At 40.9% G+C, this 20,324-nt stretch overlaps 1 protein-coding gene across 1 annotated transcript in view; it reads right to left on the minus strand.

Moving 5' to 3' along the window:
- The window catches only part of LOC138467576 (chitin synthase chs-2-like), a 282,914-nt gene that overhangs the window by 136,818 nt on the left and 125,772 nt on the right, over positions 1-20,324 (minus strand). The window contains exons 6-8 of the mRNA XM_069607709.1: positions 19,485-19,646; positions 4,862-5,042; positions 3,305-3,412 (exon numbers count right to left, since the gene is read on the minus strand). Coding sequence (XP_069463810.1) covers positions 3,305-3,412; positions 4,862-5,042; positions 19,485-19,646 — 451 coding nt within the window. The remainder of the gene's footprint in view (positions 1-3,304; positions 3,413-4,861; positions 5,043-19,484; positions 19,647-20,324) is intronic.

The following is a 20,324-nucleotide window of genomic DNA, read 5'->3' on the forward strand; positions in this document are numbered from 1 at the left end:
AACAACATTATATCATCCAATGGCCAATGAGTTAGTTGAAAGGATGAATGGATTCATAAAAGGCATAATTCAGCTAGCGATTTCCAACAACCTGTCATAGAAAGAGACATTAAAGGAGGCATTGAACATTGATAGAGTGACCCCACACTCAGCGACAGAAGAAGAACCTTTCACACAGCCTCTAATAGACTAAGACCTGCATGGCTTGTGGCAAAAAGGAATAGAGAGATTAACATGGAGGAGATAGTGAGAAGAGTGAAGAAAAGACAAGCAGAATATAAGAGGTATTATGATGACAATAAACATGCGGTGGAAAGTGAGATTAAAGAGGGAGACTGGATTCATGTCAAAGAGCCAAAGAAGATGTTGAAAGAAGAGTCTAAATACAGAGCTCCTCAAAGAGTGGTGAAGTGTTCAAGGAAGTATGTGATCCTAGAAGATGGCAGGAAGTGGTCGTGTGATGACATTGTACCATCGGTAGAAGGGGTTTCATCAGATGAGGAGTATATGGTGGAGAATTCCAGAGACACTGGTGAGAAGAGTGACATGTCATCGAAGAATAGGAGAATAATATGAAATTTCAAGAAGGATTTTATTTTTTATTAAACATTATTTTAAGTGCAGCATCCTGTTTTGGTCACCCTTGCGATGCATAAAAGTGGCAGAGTTTTAAAACCATATCCTTTACATGTGATTATAGATAGAATTAATTAAGTTACACAGTTTATTTTTGTTGTTTGGTGTTTCCACACCATGTGCTTTAGTCATGTTTCCTTTTCTGTTCTTTCTTCATATTTCTTGCAGTCACATTTCTTTTTCTGTTCTTTCTCCATATTTCCTTGATGCAAAACTTTATTTTGTTTTATTGTAAGGAATACGTGGAGGGGGAGATGTTATAATGTGTATATAACTGCTTGACATGATCCATATGATGTAGTATGGTTCTGGAATCTCAGGATTCCAGAACCATACAACAGATGAGATGAGAATGAAGGGAGTCGCACCCACCTGGGGACTTTCTCTTACAATTAAATACTTGAGAAAATATAACGCCTTGTGTCAGCGAATGCATCATTTATAACAGGTACTATTGTGCTTTAATTTGGAAAGCACCCCAGTCATGAACAATGAGGTGATGACTTCGGGACCGTCACATGAAGGGAATAACTTGAAGAGATTTGTCATAATAAGAGGCCGTTTCTGAAGAAGGCACAAATTAATTTCTAATGGCCAATACAGTGTGTGTTACTATTGAGTATATACTGGTAAAATCACTTTAATGATTAACTATGCATTGTAAACTAGAGTTCACATCAACAACTAGCAGATTCAACAATCCGTCCCCTTCAGAAGTGACATCCACATTGGAAGGACATACTGGTGCGTTTCTGGTGCATGGGATGGCAGCGCAATCACAGTCATCTTTTTAAACTCAGCAGACTTTTTTTAAGGATTAATTTTACAGTGTATCAGGTGTGTAGTATGTTGGTGACAGCAGCAATAACTAATGCCAAGAGCATAGAAAAGACAATGATATTAGAAATCTCTTTTTTATTGTTGGATAAAGTATGATATGAAATTGTGAATAAAAATACAACTCTTTTCATACATTTTTGTGCTATCATTTGGACTGTTACTATTTGGGGTATATTTGGATAAGAGTAAATCAGTCATCATTAGACTTACGGTATTGTTGTCTCGCCATCAAAATAAATAAATATTAAATAAAATAAACTCCTAAATTACTTTCTATGATTTTCTTTGCTCATTTTTCTGCGGGGAGGAAAGTGGACAAATATACTACACAGAAATATTTCCCTGTCGGAAGTAGTCTCAACTTCCTACTTGAGTTTCCCACTTACTTTAGTGACATGCAATAGTGCAAACTAAACTTTTGCTGGAGGATTACACAGCAACTTACTTGTTTTCCAAGATTAGGAAGTTCGCTCTGCTTATGAACATGTACTGGAGAAGTTCTTATTAAAAAAAGGTGAAATCTCCTCTTACTAATGCTTACTACGCAGGACATAATCCAGAAGATTAATTATTTTCAGGATATCTTTTATGTAAAGTGCGCACTGGTGTATTGAAAAAACGAACCGTTATTGAAGTAGTTGACAAACAAATTCTAATTCTGGTAAGAATGTTTTGGGGGAAAAACATAACAATTTCATAATAGTCCGAAATGCAGAATCAGACATTTCCCCCAATGTTGCCGGTACTGCTTAGTTCACTCCAACCGCAAATAAATACATGCATATGTGCTACAAACATGCAGATTGTTCGTTCCAGATTTCCTAGATTCCAAGGGCCCAATTCATGGAATATTTGCCTGGTTCAAAGTGAATTTGCACTGCCGACACAAACCATTATTCATTGAACCGTGCAAAGTGTATTTTTACAGTGCAAAGTCAGGGCAAAGTCAGCGCATAGTTAATTTTGCAGTACAAAATGACTTTGCCCGGACTTTGCACGATTCCATGAACCAGGGTTTGTGTCGGCAGTGCAAAGTAACTTTTCAGCAGTGCAAATCCACTTTGAATCAGGCAAATATTCCATGAATCGGGCCCTCAATGTCCATGATGCAAAGGTAGAGGATACACAGTCCTAAGAATACAACAGAATGCCTTTGTCCAATAGGTATCTAGGAATGGGAGTCCCCAAGAAGGCCGCTAACTGAGGACAATAGCCTGACTCAACAATATCAAGCCACAATCTAAGTCCAACTCAATGGAAAAAGTATGCTTTTATATCTGTACCTATTGCAGTTATTGAAAAGAAAGGTGAGTGCTTCACTCAGAAACACTGCAGACAAGGAGAACAACGGGAGTGGCGGAATCTCCTTGCAAGGTGCTTTATAATGAATTATTGGGATAGGTTATTTAGCAGCATGAGATCCAGGTGGTGGAGTTGGAAGAAACCACTGGGTTTGTGGATGGCAAACAGCATAATGTGAGAGATTATTTATAGCCATTTACATATCTTTATTAGCACAGCCACCCTCAAACCACCACGCCAATCTCTTCTATATAGCAAATGAAGAATATTGAATGCCTCGCTTTAGTTCAAGCAAAACTACATGTATTTATTTTACTCGCACCGTTGTTAGTGTCTCCAATCTGGGCGTGCTTATAATGAAGGAGATGAGACTATCCCGAGCGTAGGCAAAACATGTTTTGATAATTGAGACAACACGTGAACCAAGTGTTTTGTGTTGGCTTCTCTGTCGCATTGCCACATTTCTTATCAAAATGTCTCCTTTCACCAGTGTATAAAATATGGGAAATAATTCTAAGAAGAGTACCTGGAATCTGAGCTTTAAATCCTCCTGCCATTTGCCCCCTTCCATCGTTGCTGAAGTATGGTACTTCCGGTAGAGTTTCCATCCCAGCAAGTAATACAGGTACATGATCTGAAAGAGCAGCACACACACACAGCAACCCTGTTCAAAGCACATTTCTGAACGTGGAGCTCAAGCACAGCTGGAGAAAGTAAAGAATGGGCAGCCGTGTTATAATGATCTCTCTCGCGTGTACTGTGTCTCTGCATTTCAAATCAAAAATTTCAGTCTTATGAAACGCCCCCTCAGATAAGAAGGTAATTTGCTAAATCTCACAAGGTAATCTTCTCTCCTTATAGTCAACCACATGGCCAAGTAACATGAGGCTCTTACAGAGTCCTAACCCTGGAGGGTACGTCCAATGCATCAGCTCAGGGAAGTCCATGTGTTTATTTGTGATTTTACCAACTGACATTACAGAGTGGTACATTTCATCATGGTCAAAACACCGGACAACACCAATTTTTTAAAAATTTTATTTGGGGGGTCCCCCACAAACACCTTGATTTTCCAGTCTTATAACGCCAACCCAACCCCATCCCGACCCATTTTAACGCCTTACCTCGGTACCCTTTATGTAGTTATTTAATGTTTTCTGTGTTTTTCTGTTTTATAATCTGCAGCGAAATGTATCACTCTGTAATGTTTTAGATACATTGACTGGGTACCTACCATCCATGTCCCCATTTGCAACATATCATCTTCTCTCTGTTATGCTCCAACACTTAATGTCAGGAAAGCCCTCCGGCTTGACAAGAACTGGGGGTAAGCCATTACTTCAGCCATGCTGCTTGGTTTGTTTATGGAGGGAATCTAGGCTAACAGGGAATGTGTGGGGGCAGAGTGAGTTTAGAATGCGTAATGGTGGACCCTCACATCTGCAACATCCACAAAAACATGGTCTTGACCAAAGAGGTACGCTATGAGGTACAGGACATTTGTCCCAAATCATTAGAGAGCAGCACTTCTAACGGGGAGAGAGTTGGCGATCTGTAGCACATAACTATGTGGGAAAGGAGCAGCACCATGTGGGCAGGAAGGCTACATACTTGTGGCAATGAGTGAACAGGGATGACTAGTGGCACAGTTTTAAAATGTGGGTGCCAAAACATTGGAAATCATACCCATCATATTGAAGGAGGAATTCTAGAATAATTTGTGGTGAATAGGAATGTGGAAAGACAGGGACATTTTCTTTGGGATGACATCTGCAGAAAAACAATCCATTTGTTTTGGGGAAAGGGCAGTAGTATGTGAGCAGGGGACATCGGCTTCAAGTAAGAAGGCTTGGGGGATCAGGGCAGTTTTATAGAGATACATGACCGTTTGAAAGGTGATGCGTATCCTAGAACGTTTTGCACGAGAAATCCCAGCCAATAACATCTAATACATTATCAGTTGTTAAAGCCCTGGACACTGCTAAGTATTGCCTTATTACAATAAGCATATGTTAATTGGTGAGCTTCAACAGTGGCACCACATGTTGAGGAATGTCTTGCTTGCATTCCACAGAAAATGTACCTGTGACCACCTCTTCCTGTGACGGATGCGGTCCTTGTCCTTAAGGTGCACATAGAGAGAGTTCCCCTTTGGAAGAATGTATTTGAGCTGTCCGCCATAGGGTGTCACCATGACCTTCGGCCGAAGAAAGCTTGAATCTGAACAGCTTAAAAATCGATGTTCCTCGTCATACGTAAAGACCCTGAAAATCACAAAATCAAACTGAATAAGTGTATATCTTCCCAAGCTTTCGCAGAGCACTAGGCATAAAATATTCGAGCCCATCTCTGATTTAGAGCAGAGTTTTTACATAGAAAGTCATTTAAACCACATTAAAGCATATTTGTTTTTGTATACAAAAAAAGCATGAAACAGTTCCCCAAAATTCAAGAAAGTTAACTTGTATTCTCTGTATTCGTGGGCTTCATAACCATTGAGGGGAATCTAGAATAAATAATTGTCTGTAAGGTGAGTTTAGTCAGAGACTGGATTTTCTTGCCTGTTAAGCTCACTGAAAAACATAATAAATACATTGTTTAAATACATATTAATTATGGACACTTGAAAACTGAAGTGAATTTTAGAAAGATGGCGGGTTTTCGGACCTCAACTTAGCTGCTTGGGAGGGGGATTCCCAGGTTATGGAACTGCGCGACCAACTTATATTCAGGAAGCATGGCATATTAATTTAGTTATATATTGTGGAGTTTAACATTACGAGCCAAAGTGTTCAAAATGTTTCACAGAGCCCATGCATATCCTCCTTGTATAACCGTGTGACATTTCAGCCTCCTATTTTTGAGAAATCCTTTACTTTGTCAAATTTTCTTCTGACTTGTTGTGAGCTGCCAAAAGACCTAAATGTGTTTCAATAAAAATACACAGCAATCATCTGCCTAAACATGGTCATAAATCCATTTTGTCATTTCAAATGAAGTAATAAGGTAACCTTGATAAACCAAATTCATATTTTGTTTTCTACTTTGGGGTGGATTTAAAGGTAATTTCCATGCAATAGACAACACTTCAGTAACCTATAAACAGTGTTTAATTTGTGGGGTGTTTGCCGGGGCTGAGCCCCAGCTTCTGAGCACCGGTACTTATTGTCTCAAACTAAGTTTAATTATGATATTTGGGGTTTAGGCAACTTCATTTTGTTTAACTGTCAGTTAGGCTTAGTCACACATCAAAATACAACAGTGTGGGCCACAGCAGTGCTGGTGTGATAGATAACCAGTTTAATGAAGAACTGTTCATGCCCGGAAACTGCTCTAGACAGCCTGCTCACTGGCAGCACTGCTTCAGCATGGTGGGTGGCTTGGGTGTGCGGTGCAGTAGCAGCATTGGTACCAGGTGCAGTTCACTATCTTAGCAAGCAGGCGTGCACACACATGCATTTGTGCATTTGTTAGTATGGCACTGGCTTTGCTGTGCCTCTAAGGTGGTGGTAATGTAGAGCGTAGAAATTATTTGGGCCTACAACTGATTATTCTGCTTCAGGAAGTGTGGTTTGTATCACCGATCATCATAGATGGGTATAAAACAGTAAAACAATTAGCCACCTCGGACAATGGAGGTAGACCTTCGGGGGGGGGCAAATAACAGCCATACATTTGAGCATTTTGATTGCTCTCTTAATAGTTTTGAATACATAATTTGGTATCCTAGTGGTCAAAATAAAGATGAAGACAATAGAGTATCCAAATAGTGTTTTTATATTGAGAAACATTTACTCATATTCCGCGATATACACTTCTCATGCCCGATTGTCTGAGTTTATGGATTTATTGATGAGTGATGGTGCAAACTGTGTTTATAATCTTTTCCTACAAGGGATACGTGTTGGCCTCCGAATAAGAAAGTGGACAAAAAAACCTACTCATGGTAGCAAATGGTTATCATTACCAGGTTCTTGGGGTCTGCAAATGCTCAATGGAAATGTAAGGGGAGATTTGGGGCACACAATAATTGGACTAATGGCAGTTCCTCTTCTTGTATAGATTATCATTTTGTATCTAATAATCTATTAATGGAATTTAATTTTTTTAAATTTGAGAATAGCTGTGCTGTTTGTTATTTTTTTCATGATTACAACTATTATTTATTAAGAAGAGGACAAATGTACGCGTTAACCACAATTAAATGTTATTACTTGGAATTCGAACAATGCGAAAAGTTTTAATTTGCATCTAACAGCATTTTACTATACCATCACAGTGGGAGAAGGGTGTAACGCTCTTCAGGTTGAGCTCCACACTTCTTTCATTAGTAATGATTTGAGTGCATTGCCTGTTACTAAATTTGAAGCAAAGGAATTTAATTTTAGGCTGAGAGCAGAAAACATCATGCAAACCTATGTGATAACAATGACCCTTTCATTTGAGAATCCTGAGAAGCCAAAAGGAGACTTTTGTTAAGGATTGGATGGACACTAGGAATGCAATTTTGAAATACAAACAATATAATCATTTACACTGAGATTTGCGAAACCAGGGCACCATCCCTAAATATTTGTCCACTATACTGAATTGGTATTGGCGAAAACAATTCCTGAGAGTTCGGCTGAGTTTGCTACCAACTGATGAAATTAGATGTATTAGAAATGGGGGAACAATTTCAAGAGAGAGCGGTGAATATTGTAAGGAATTGGGAGTATTGATGAATCTAGTCCACCTTGTTATACAATGGACAAGTTTGCAGGGGTTACAAAGTTAATTTCTTTAGCAGATTTGTAGATGACATTAGTTGGACAAATACCCAGGCTTTCTGGCATTAATTATGTCTGTCACTCTCATTACTTGGGTTTTTAAACGCTATTAACTTGTTTTTTAAAGAAGATTAACTAATCTGTACTCATGAAGACAGGATCAGTATTAGCACCAGCACTTCAGGGTGTGATATTACCTTTTTTAATGTGTGGGTACATTTTAATAGATTTTATGTTGTAACATGTTTAGTCTTCCTGTATGAGATTAGTTTAATTGAACTATGTATTTTGTATTATTGGATGGTTCTGTGCAAAATGTTTCTTTGTAAACTAATATGCACTTTAAAAATAAAAAAAAATATAATGAATTTCTTTTTTTAATTTCATTTAGTTTATACAAACTTTTTTTAAAGAATTCTTTATCCCTCCTCCTATAGTGTGTTGGAGGGCCTAGAGAAAACAACGTTTAGCAGAATTTCGATACATAATAACAAATTCTTTGCCACAGCTTGTCTTATGGTTCTCAATGATTCCCTCTTGTTCGATCAACCAGCTTTGTTTCCACCGCGGCGGCATCAGAAGAATACTTTGGCGCAAGTTCGCACTTCTTCATCTCCGACACACTGGTATTAGTTTCAGTATGATTTCCATTTCTTTCTTATTGGGTTTTTAACAAAATCTTCAGGGATTGTAGAAAGTTTGTCAACCCATAAATGTCTTTTTCATGCGGACTGTAGAATTTTCCTCATAAGTCTTCGCCACAGAGGGTAGAATATTGTCGTACCAGGTTTCCCAAATGCACAGATCTCAAGTCTTTCAAGCTTTCACAGTATAAGGTTAGATGCTTGAGAGTCTCTTGCTGTTTACTGCAAAAGCGACAGCTTAAAATCGCTGTCATTTTTCACGCCCTTATCGCTTGACTCACCCTGGTGTTAAAGAGATTTAGTCGGAATTTCATGTAGATAGCTCGATGTCTTGCATTGGCTGACTTCATCACATATTGCAGCGGTTTCCTGTCATGATGCCTGTCCCCGGGAAACCAGATCAGGCCCAGCAACCCCGGAAGCAGTCATCATGCCATTTTGAGCGCGCCCAAGGACCCCAGCTAGGGGCTGTTTGGGTGCAGTCCTGGTGCCTATGGCTCCAGGCTCATAAACATAGAGTCAGTCCTGGCGCCATGGGCGCCAGGCTCATTGTAGAAAACTCACCTGATGCAGACCATGCTGCATACTTACCTGATGCAGACCATGCTGCAAAGGGCCTCAAGCCAAATGAGGCTTAGGAGGGACTATTTTACCTGAGGGACTACTTTTTATTCGGGTGGGGCTATGGAAGGATACTTACCTGGGACTTCTTCCAAGGCTATTTAAACCACGCCCGAACAGCAGCACACACTTCGCGTTATTCTGCATCCAGCAGCGTAACGCTCACCCTGCCTGCAGCAGCTTCCAGTCTTCTGCCACGCGCGCTTCAAGCCCGGAGCTCCTAGAAATAAGAAGAAAGAAGGAGAAGAGGTTAGAATGGGAGCATCACAGTAATCCTTACCTGAATCCTTGATCCATCACGCACTCGAGCTGGAAGCAAGAAGTCACACGTACGTCGCCTCGCATCTCGCAGCGCCGCGCTGAACTCACCGGCCTTCGCTGCATCTCCACATTCCATCGCGATCTTCAGCACCTCCCGGCCGCTTGCCGACACCTATGGAGACAAGAATAACAAGGTGAGCTAAGGGAAAACAAAAGGACAAGTAAGCAAGCTACCCCCAAAGACTTACCTGATTACCACAGGGGGTACTTAGCTCATCTCGGGTCGGCGCAGCTTACACAGCATCTTCCCCGTACCCCGGCCCCTAAGGGGAAACAAAAGGACAATAAGGCAAGCTACTCCCCCAAGACTTACCTGATTTACCACAGGGAGTAATTAGCTCATCTCGGGTCGGCGCAGCTTGCACTGCATCTTCGCCGTACCCCGGCCCCTAAGGGGAAAACAAAGGACTATAGGGGAAAACCTATCTCCACAATAGACTTACCTAAATCTTACCAGTTGCCGCGTGGAACTCTTCGTGACGGCAAACCGGCAACCTGCAAGGAATCGGACAGAGTGAAGATCAGACATTTTGAACTCTTTCTACCTACCGTCTCACGGCGCCTTGCCTGGATTCTTAGAGTCAATACCGTTCTGGAACTCGCCAGTTCCTCCACACCAGTGAAGTAACTGGTCATCTACGCGCCCCTGCGTTTGATGCAGGGTGGAGAGCTCATCCTTCCAAACCATCAGGTGAGACTAAAGAGGGGACATCAAGAGTGATCTGTGGGAAGACAACGGGGGGGGGTGGGGAAGGTGGGTTAACGCTCAATTCCACGGGTGGTTAATCCCCTTTCCCCTTTGCAGAAGGATATTCCTGCAAGCCAGACAAACTAGGCTGAGTGGGCCAGTCCAGTCAGTCATCTCGGCGCTACGCGTCACGCTGGTGGAAACAACAGCGGCCCAGTTCCGATCAATGCCCCCGTGGGAGCCAGGTGAGCGTAACATTTCCTTCGATCTTTAGCCTCAGTTGCTGCATCTTCCATGAGCTTGTGACGATTCCGATCATCAATCGTTGTACACCAATCAAGCTCCCATAACTTTTTTTTAACATAGTTTGGGTTATTTTTCAATGTGTCTTGGTCTGTACCCAGAAGTGTTAGTTGATTGCCACATCCAATGGCCCATTTTCACAACAGGGCTTCTTGGTTGCCCTGCAGTGCATCTTGTAGGATCTTAAACTGTGGAGTACAGTTTGTTAGGATAATTTTCCTGTATATGGATAACATATTCCATAACACTCGGGCCTGCATGGATATTAGATTGAATTCGTATCGCACACAAGCACTCGAGATTCCCTTTTGTAGGTGTAGTACTCGCCTCCAGTACTGATTTTCTAATTCTGGCCACAGCGTTGCTGATAATCCTAAGACACTTTCAGCACCATAAATCAACGTTGGTGTCACTTTTTGATTATAGTGGGCTAGCACAGGTAACAGGGAAAATTTTCCAAACTTTTTGTTTATAATTACTCCTTGACATGCAAGTTGTTTACATTTTTGTTTGGCGTTTTCGGCCCATGGTGCATCAGTTATGTTACTGTTAATCCAAGTTCCCAGGTACTTTGCCTTATTTACACATTTCAGATTTTCATTAGATAACCTCCATTTTGGGGCACATTTCGTGTTTCTGTTATTGGTTCGAGAGAGATCTTGGAGTATTATTATTTCGGACTTGGCAGGGTTAATTTTTAATTTGTTTTTTCTTACATACCCTTCAAGAGCGGATAGCTTTCGTGTTAAGCCAATAGGCGTTAAATCTAACAATGCAATGTCATCCGCATAGAACATCCAGTTTACAATCATCCCATTGATTTTTGGTGGGAAGGAATTTACAGCTTCTAAATCTTCTCCAATGTCTGACAGAAATAGGCCAAACAGCGTGGCTGCTAATGGACAGCCTTGTTTCACACCTTGATTTGTTCTTATTGACTTACTTAAAGTTCCGCAGGCGTCTAGTCTGACCTTAATTTCTGTATCTGTATGTAGCTCTTTTATGGGTTGGAGCAGGTTGTCCGGGCATTTCCATTTCGTTAGCTTGTTCCAGAGCATCTCTCGGTCGATGGTATCAAAGGCACTGGATAAATCAACAAATGCCGTGGATCTTCTTATTTTGATGGATTGCTTCCATCTTTATGAAATTTAGGATTGTCAAATTTAGTCCGCAACCGATCCCCTTCACAAATCCGGATTGGCGTCGATCATATCTCTTGGAGTCCTGGATCCATTTTGACAATTGGATTTGGAGCTGGGTGGCAAAAAATGTTCACACCACATCTAGCAATGCTATTGGTCGATAGTTCTTCGGGTTTGTGCGGTCTCCCTTTTTGAAAATCGGTACAACAATAGCACTTCGCCAGGACAATGGAATCATCCGGTTCTATAAGATCGATGTAAATAATAAGTGGCATAAGTTCCGGATGTTGTTTTAAGAGATCATTTGTTAAGCCATCTGGCACAGGAGCTCTTGAGGTACTCAGATTTTTGATATTACGATATATGTCTTCTCTCTTTATTTCAATTGACCCCTAAGACTCTGAGGTTGATGATGCAATTCCCTTGGCGATGTCATTATAGAAGATTTCTGCATAATGTTTTACCCATATTTCTTCCGATATTATGGATTTTATGATTGATCCTTGGGGACTTGAGATGTTATTCAAGTATGCCCAGAAATCACTTGTATTTCGGTTAGCAAGTGTTGTCATCATGCTTTCTGCGTCTCTTTGAAGCATTATGTGTTTATGGCTGATTAGCCAATTCTTGTACGTTTGTTTAAGTTGTTTTATTTTACTTTTGCTATTTAGATCAGTTTTATTCTTTAGCAATCTTAGTTCTTTGTTCAATTTTTTTTCCTCAGATTAAGCTCAGCATCCCATACATGACGTTGTGAGAAATCAGATCTACTTTTGTAAGTTTTCTTCTCTTGATAAGTGTCCAAGAGAGTAGTATATTCGATTTTATCCATGTCTTGTTTTGTTTCTAATGATGTCCGCAGTGAAATTATTTGGGTTGCATTCAATCGTAGTCTATTGCGTCCTGGCTCCACTTCAAGAGCATTTTTGACTGCGTCAGTTGTTCTGCCACATTGTTGTAATTTCACATACAGCTTAACCAGGCTGTGGTCACTAGATTTCATTTCGATGATTTCCAACCGTTTTAATTCGCTTCTTAACTTCTCATTTATGAACATGTAATCGATTGTTGAGCTTTGCTCATTTCTTCGCCAAGTTGGTTGAGCAGGAATATCTCCTATGGTCTGTCCGTTTAACATCTGTAAATTCCATGCGTTCATTTCCAGCATCCAGAGTGTTGCCGCATGTCCATCTTTGGTTTTTTTCTCAACGTGGTTATCATGGATTTTATCTTGGAAGCAATTTATATTGAGATCACCACATATTAAAATATATACATCTATTTCATGTCTTTTAATTTCGAAGATGAGTTCCGAAATTGTTTCAATGAAGTTTTCCAGTTATATGGCAGCATGTTGCCAGTAGATGTTTACCAGTATTAACACGTTCTCCTCTTTAACATATCTCGCCGGGAGTTTGATTTTGCATACTTGTACGTACGTCGATACGTTAGTTGATGATCAAATTCGTATGCCACTTGTGATTTTGGCAAGGATCACCATCCCGGACATGGGGCATCCTTTGATCCCTTTAATCGTTGGATTAAACGCAATCTCAAATCCTTCTACAATTGTTGGTTCCGATAGCCAAGTCTCTTGCAGGCAAATAAATCTACATCCTGCACTTCCTTGGGTATGTTTCCAAATAAATGCGTATGCCCTTGCGTGTTCCATGACGCTACGCATTTGTTACCAGGATCCTTGAGGTTTAAGCATTAGCTGTTTTTAGTGATGTTGATCGTTTTAGAGACCCAGGTCCAATCAAGATCCTCATTTTGTAAATAGATGTTCTTCTGTGTTTCAGTATCTAGGTTCACATATATTACTACAGTGCAATCATTGATCTGATTTTTCATTTCGTCATTATTTGTTTTCACGACGGAGACAAATTTGCTCTCTGAGTTGCCTTTTTCGGCTTGTTGTACTGGCCCACAATTAGATCTTATTTTGAATTTTGGAGGTGATTTTAAATCTCTCGATAGGTCTTTCTCTTTTGGATTCCAGATTTAATTTATGTCTAATCCCAATGAGTTCAAGATCATGCCCAAATTTAATATTGAATCACGGATAATTGTTGAGGCTATGTATAATATCACACAGTCATTGATTTTTTCCTCTTCGAATTCCACCACTTGGATGTCTTCGGAAACCACAGTTCTTAGTTGTGGGATGTGGTGTAATAATTTCATCACATTTTTCCTATTTAGCAAGAGTCCATCTCTTTCTCTTACTATTCGCTCGAGTCGCAAAAGATTTTTCCCCTTTTTTTGTTGTTTCTATCTTGACGGCCTTGATAGTCATAGTCATCTCTGGTATCTGTGTTACTTTTAGGATGATAATGCCTGGTCTCTGACAATGGTTGAAGGTGATCGCATGGTCTCTTTGATTGTGAGGAAGGATCTTTAGTCAGCTTCAGGGAGTAGAGTTCAGATTTTTTCGTGTGCAGAGCTCTGCATCTTCCTTCCGGCTTTGGTAAAGCTTTGGTTCAGCCAACATCCATTAAGGCCATCTTTGCCTCTAGTGCTCCGAATTCTTGCTCGTATTTCCAAAGATTCGCATTACGAGAAGTAGGCTTCATGTCAAATTGATCTCGTTTCATGGAGGTCAAAGTTAACATTCTTTTAGCTTCAAGTGTAATGAATTTTTTAGATGTATCTCCTAATAAGGGTGGCGTATCGCTGGCATGTTTCGATGGGTCTGTAGTCGCACTTCTTTGCGGATTTGCGAGTTTCTCACTTGGAAGACAACTTAAATTGTGGTTATTTCCAGTTCCAGAAAGAAATGATGGCTTATTTGGAATAGTCTTTTTTGCAGATGTTGTATCGTCGTCCAGTGGAGCGGTGACGTCGATGTTAATTAGGACCTCAGTAGGTGCACATTCTTCATTCGGTGCTAGATCAAGGATCTCATTCAGGCTGCCTTTGTCTCTTTCACATTCGTCATATGTCGAGAAATTTAAAAGATCTTCAGTAGAGCTCTCAACGGGCATTGGCTCATCATTTAGTGCCTCGATGTTGTCCATATGATTGACATTTACCGAAGCTGTTTGGTTGGCGGTATTGGCCTTTACCAAAGGTCCTGCTCTTGCTTGGATGATGTTGTAAAGCTAAAGCTTTTAATATTCCTTAGAAATTAACGCACGCTTGCTCTGGTTCACGTTTTCCTTTTCTTCATATTTTTCGTTTGTTTCCCATCTTTTGGTTCCACTATTTTAGGATTTTTGTCAGGCTCCATTTTTTTTGGTTCAAAGATTGCGAACAGTTCTTTTGAGGTAGCCTTTGCTTTCTTCAGCGTAGCATCCTCTAACTCGTTCTCTTTACAGGTTTCCAGATTATGATTGTCTTTATACTTGGAAACCAAGTTAGATTCAGATTGATCAGCATGTAATACAGATTCAATCTCCACACTTTTGTTCAAGTTGGTCACTGATCCACCACTTCCAGATGGCAGCGACATTGCAGCATCCGCGCATCTAGGATGAATCACAAGTGGTCAAGGTAAATTCTGCTTTTCTTTCTCTCCAACACTTGCAGAGGTGCCATTTATTAAGGCAAGTTTCTCGCTAGTTTGGTCGGCATTATTGTTGCTAGTTGAACCAGTTAGTTGTTTCAGTTTTTGTTTACATTTGGTCGGTCTATCGTTCATATAATCTTATCCATTGCTTAGTTCTTGTTGGTTCGTCTTAGCAACATTTCCCGTCCTCAAGATTATAGATTGCACATTCGAGTCGGTTAAATTGGTAACCAATGTCATTTTTGCACTGACGTCCAGGAGCTCTCTGTTCTCATTTAGTTCCATCTCCGTTGATGTGGAGTTCAGCTTCTGTTGTTTTAGCAAGGCGATCGCTTCTCTTGCTACTTTTGCAAATAGTCGTTTGTCAAGCGCACTGTTTTTGGTGTGTTCCAATATGATTTTCACATTTGTTTCAGCTCTTAAATTATCCTCTTGCTGTGTTTGTTTTAAAGTTTTCAGATCTTGCTCTACATTGATCATCTTTGTGTTCAACATAGCTAAAAGTGTGGTTTGATCCTTTAAATTCTCATTCAATTGTTCGTATAGTTTCATATATGGTAACATGGATATGGTATGTGCGGACAATATAAGTGCATTCAATTCTCTGGAGATTTCTTTAGATAGGCATTCTGCTATATTTTGTGTTCTGGAGTTTGATTTGTTGTTATGTGTCAACCTTAATCTGGTGATTTTTGACGTTTCTTTCCGACACTTCTTTTTCTTTGTAGGTAGAGCTTGTATATGGGGATCAGCGGTGAGCGGCACAAAGTATGACTCAATCCAAGACAATCAAGACCCGCTGATTCTCGCACCTCGGCATGTCTTTTTGCGATGCAAACAGCTGGTCTCTGTGATCATCATCTAAAGAGTCAAGTCTTTTCCTTTTAGCCATAGGATTGAGCCACGGATTCTGTTTTTCCTGGGTTTCTTGGATTTCGGGTCGTAAATTTGAGGTATTCGTCATGTTTTCCACTTGGAGCTCCATTTGGGGCTCATGCTCGTGTTCTTGTTCTTTGTGCAGTTCAATGGAATGTGCTTCAGCTCTGTTTTCAGCAGTATACTTGCTTCTCAGACTGGTATTTATTTGGATTAGATCTTTTAATACTTTGTCCACAGCAGCAATCGAGCTGCGTCGATTTGGGCTTCTAGTAATGCTGACTAGTTGGTCAGGTAGGCAGGCTGAGTTGGACCACGCCACATTGTTTTGCGAGCCATTTGAGCCAGCCGCTGGCAATTCACTTGTGGGATAAGATAAATTGTCGCTTGTGCACCATTCGGTTTGAATTTGGGCACGGTGAGTTGATGTAATGGGGTCTTTACAGCTGCTTTCAATATCCTCATCAAACGATCAATCAAAGCGCTCTTCACTTTCATTCTCCGCAGACCTAACTTTGCAGTTGCCTAAGGCGTGGTCCATTGACTGAGGAGCTGTGATAGGTTGGCTTTCACGGGCTCCAATTTTTTTAGAGGCTGTAGTGATCTGATGAACTTGTGTATCACTAGCGATATCTTTGTTTTCTACATTTTCGTCAGTGGCAAGATCAATAACAACCTCTGGGAATACTTCAGACATGACAAGGCTCTTGTTTGCTCTCTCATGGTTTGTATCATGAGTTGTATCAATTATGCCATTTGATGTATGTGTTGTTAAAAATGTTTGAGATGTAGAGGGGGTAACGGGAGTAAAAGGGGCTGTAGCCATTGCAAGTAAGGGAGAGTTGCTAGTCCGACAATCAAAAAAAGTTTCAGAGTTAGTTGAAGGAATAGAAACGCAGGTCCTTTTACGGGACCTGCTACAGCTTACCGGCGGGGCCACTCGCGTTTCCATAGGCGTGCTTCCACAGGCAGCGGCAGTCAGAAAGCGACGCTGCTGTCTCGTAAGCGGATGTACTCCTCCGTCATCTCCAGGAAGAACTGCGGCCGCTTCGGTCAGGAGAAGACCCGAGGGCCCTGGCTCATTCATTCGACCTCCAGAAAGCACTCTGTCGGTGTTCAGTTTGTGAAGACAGAAGTTAAATTAATTTTTGGTTTGGAGTGAGAGTGATTCTGCCCGGCACCTCCGTGCACCCCTGGCAACACTGACAACACTCAGCTTCACTCTGCGTCGCTCCGCGACAGAGCAGGGTATTTGGAAGATAAAAATGGACTTCCTTGCACAACGATACTGAAAGCCTGCAAAACAGCGAGTCCAACGCTGACAACACTCAGCTTCACTCCGTGAATATTGTTTGCATTTTAGTTTTAAAACAATTATGTTTTACTATTCAGTGAGTCAGTGAGTCCTGTGCCCTACCCCAGTCACTCTGCCTCACCCCACAAAACCTGGTAGCTTGCCCTCAACTGTGTCTCCCACCCCATCATTTTCCTCACCTGATAAGTGCAAATTGAATAGTCTGATCATTTAGCTCATAGACACGTGCCATTTATGAAATACACCATGCACGCTAATTGCAAGGTTTATATGGTGGAAGGTGTGGAAATGCCACTGTGAATGGCATGAGAGACAGAGATGTGTACAATGGACTGAAGGTTAAACAGGTGACTGTGGTCCTTAGATTGTAAGCTGCCCTTCAACTGAACCATACATTCTTCCCTCCCTTAAGTCCCAGCAGGTTATAATCATGTTTAAATTTCCACACTGACCCTTCGTTTTTTCTGCCAACTCACAGATGTTTGTTTTATTCCCCAACAGGTACAATGTACCTATGGTGACCAGTGATAATCTTGCTGGAAACACTAGTCATTAATAGATGGTGTAATTATAATGAAATTCTTCAATAAAGAGGGTATACAAAATCTAATAGAGGTTAGAAATTCGAATTTCAGGGAGGAATTGTTTAAATGAATAAAACGTGCACCTGTAATTCATTACAGGTGCACGTTTTATTCATTTAAACAATCAAAATTAGAATAAAGTAATACAAATGTAAAAATGAAATTGGGAAATGGAGGCTACAGGGGTAGAAGAGCAAAGGGGTATTCGGGGGATATCCCACAGGTATGTAATTTCACCAAAATGCCAGGGGTAGCGGAAGTGACATCACACAACACTTGACCCCCTGATGACATCACCCCGAAGTGATAGCGCGGGAATCAATGGAACACGACTTTTCACCCATTGACAAAACAGGAAGTGGCATTACATAGCATTGTACGCTACGAAAAATATGGTTACGATATCACTATAATGTGATGTACATTTCATACAAGAATAAATCGCCATATGTATCGTTAAGATCAGTGTGTATAGGCCCATATTACCAAATTACAGTGAATGAAAGCAGACGTCCATGACCAAATGATAATGATGTGTTATTATATAGCACTTACACTTAAGCGCTTTATATGGAAAAAATATAAACCCAATATCATCCAACCTGTGCTGCTAATCATTTATCGACCTCAGAAGGATAAAAGGCGGAGTTTAGGCATTGAGGAACAGACTAAATCAGTGACTCACCCCCTGAAGTGTGCCTGAAATAAACCTTTAATGAGTCTAGCAGTTATTGTATAGAATTCCGGAAAGACACATTATTTGGTATTCCTATTCTTTCTTATTTAGGGTCTGTGCTGAAAGTGTTAGACTTGTGGCGCTCCTGTTCTTATTTTTCTTCTTTTTTTTAAGGGGCCTGCACAAGAAAGCCAGCCATTCCAGAAGTAAAGAGCCACACCCCTAAATGCCGTCCCTGATATCCCGCCATTTAAAGATATTTGTTAGGCTTTTGTGGGTAGAATGTATTTTTTGTTAGTGCAATAAAATTTTACAAACATAACACCTGTATTCACTCTGACACTATAGATCCGGAATACATGTAGATATTGTGCTTGAGGAAAAAAGTTGCTTGATATTTCCTTGACAGCTATTTCCGTCTCGTTAAATAGCCAATTTGGTGTTCACACAGGTAAAATCACATATAACCTGCAGCAAGAGAGAGAAAGAAAGAGAGAGACAGAGGGAAACTGAGAGAGAAAGGGAGAGAGAGAGGTGGCATTGTGAATTCGTGCAATGGGACTTGTCTGCAAAAAGGCAGGGGTTTGAGTGGAGGGCTGCAGATTGTTTTGCCTTGTCGGGTCTACTCCCACCTTCCCTGCCTAACTGACTCCCCGCTAAAATCTCCTACCACCTTAGTCTACTCTACACACAAACACACACAAAAACCCCCACAAATGGCCACCACAAGCCTAGCTGTTAGCAAATCAACACTAACCAAGCCACGATTTAGCCCGTCAGACACTCCTACATCAGCAGCTAATCAGAGCCACAGCACTGTAGTCTGTCAGATCTTGCGGTCTTCCCTGTGGATAATATACTCCCAGGCTCCTCCACCAAACCCACAGAAAGAAGACTGGCACTATGGAGCGGAGTACTTCGACCTACCCTCATCAACACCACAGGTTTTCTATCTGCCTTTCCCTCTGTCTCAGAAATAAATCCCACCACCCTTTTTGTCTTACAGAGCCAATTGCAGCAAGGATACCAATAGTGGCAGAGGGGGGCTATACAAGAACCACTTACATTAGATTACATTACACAGCATGTTAAAAAGCAGGACTTGAAGGTGAAAGGTAACAGTTTTCATGAAATAATAACAGGTACCAAATTCAAATTCTAATTTTCCTGGAGGTGCTTCTGCAGAGCAAAGTCACTTTAAATGTTTTCCAAGTGAACAATTTCTTCTTCTGCTGGCACTGAGATGCTGGTCCTACCTGTACACTTCCTCGATGACCGTTGCCAGGCACTCCACGTAGCTGTTCACACGTCTTTCCTTTTGCTCCTCTTTGAGAAATGCGTCATCAAAGTAGATGTGGGCCTCAAAATCAAACTTTTCTTTGTTTGTTCCTTCATTTTGGGGTCTGTATTTGTCCAGTCTGCAAACAAAAAGAAATTAGGCCAACTCAAAATTAATCATTCGCCTTTAGTCTGGTTACATCTAGAAAGGTAAAAGCAGTGTAATGCATACTCTGCAAAAAGAAAACTACTACATAACAGAAACAATATAGAAAACACTTAGGAATGTGGGTACTATGCTATGGTGTGCTTTAACAAGACAAATTTAAATGATTTAAATGTCATATCTAAGTGCTGATTGAAAAAATTGCTCCAAGGCGTATGTGTGCCGTATGTGGGAGCTTAGCTCCTTCCATCTGTTACTAGTTCACTTTTTGGATGTTACATGTGTACTGCGCCAGTAGCCATTAGGTGGTCTTTGTGTAGAGAGATTGTGTATGGTTTAATGTAGAGGGCTGAAACCTTTGCCTCGCCAGAATATTTAGTCTACAACTCTCATAATAGCTGGGCAGCATAGTCAATGGTGAGGGCTTATGGGATGTGTAGTACAAAACATCCAACCCTCTTGTGTTCTAGATACAAGGAAGGATATGACCTCTTATGGTGCAAATGCTTGGACTTGCTGGTTGCGAGAGCTGGATTCCGGCCATAGTTATCATAGAAAATGGCAGGGGCAGCCTCTATACTCCTCCTTTCTTGACTACACATATAGCCACATTCCTGATCCAAGGCAGACATCCCACACAGTGTGCAAGACT

This window comes from Ambystoma mexicanum, chromosome 4q (assembly GCF_040938575.1).
Source record: "Ambystoma mexicanum isolate Mex_15411 chromosome 4q, UKY_AmexF1_1, whole genome shotgun sequence".
Lineage (NCBI taxonomy): Eukaryota > Metazoa > Chordata > Amphibia > Caudata > Ambystomatidae > Ambystoma > Ambystoma mexicanum.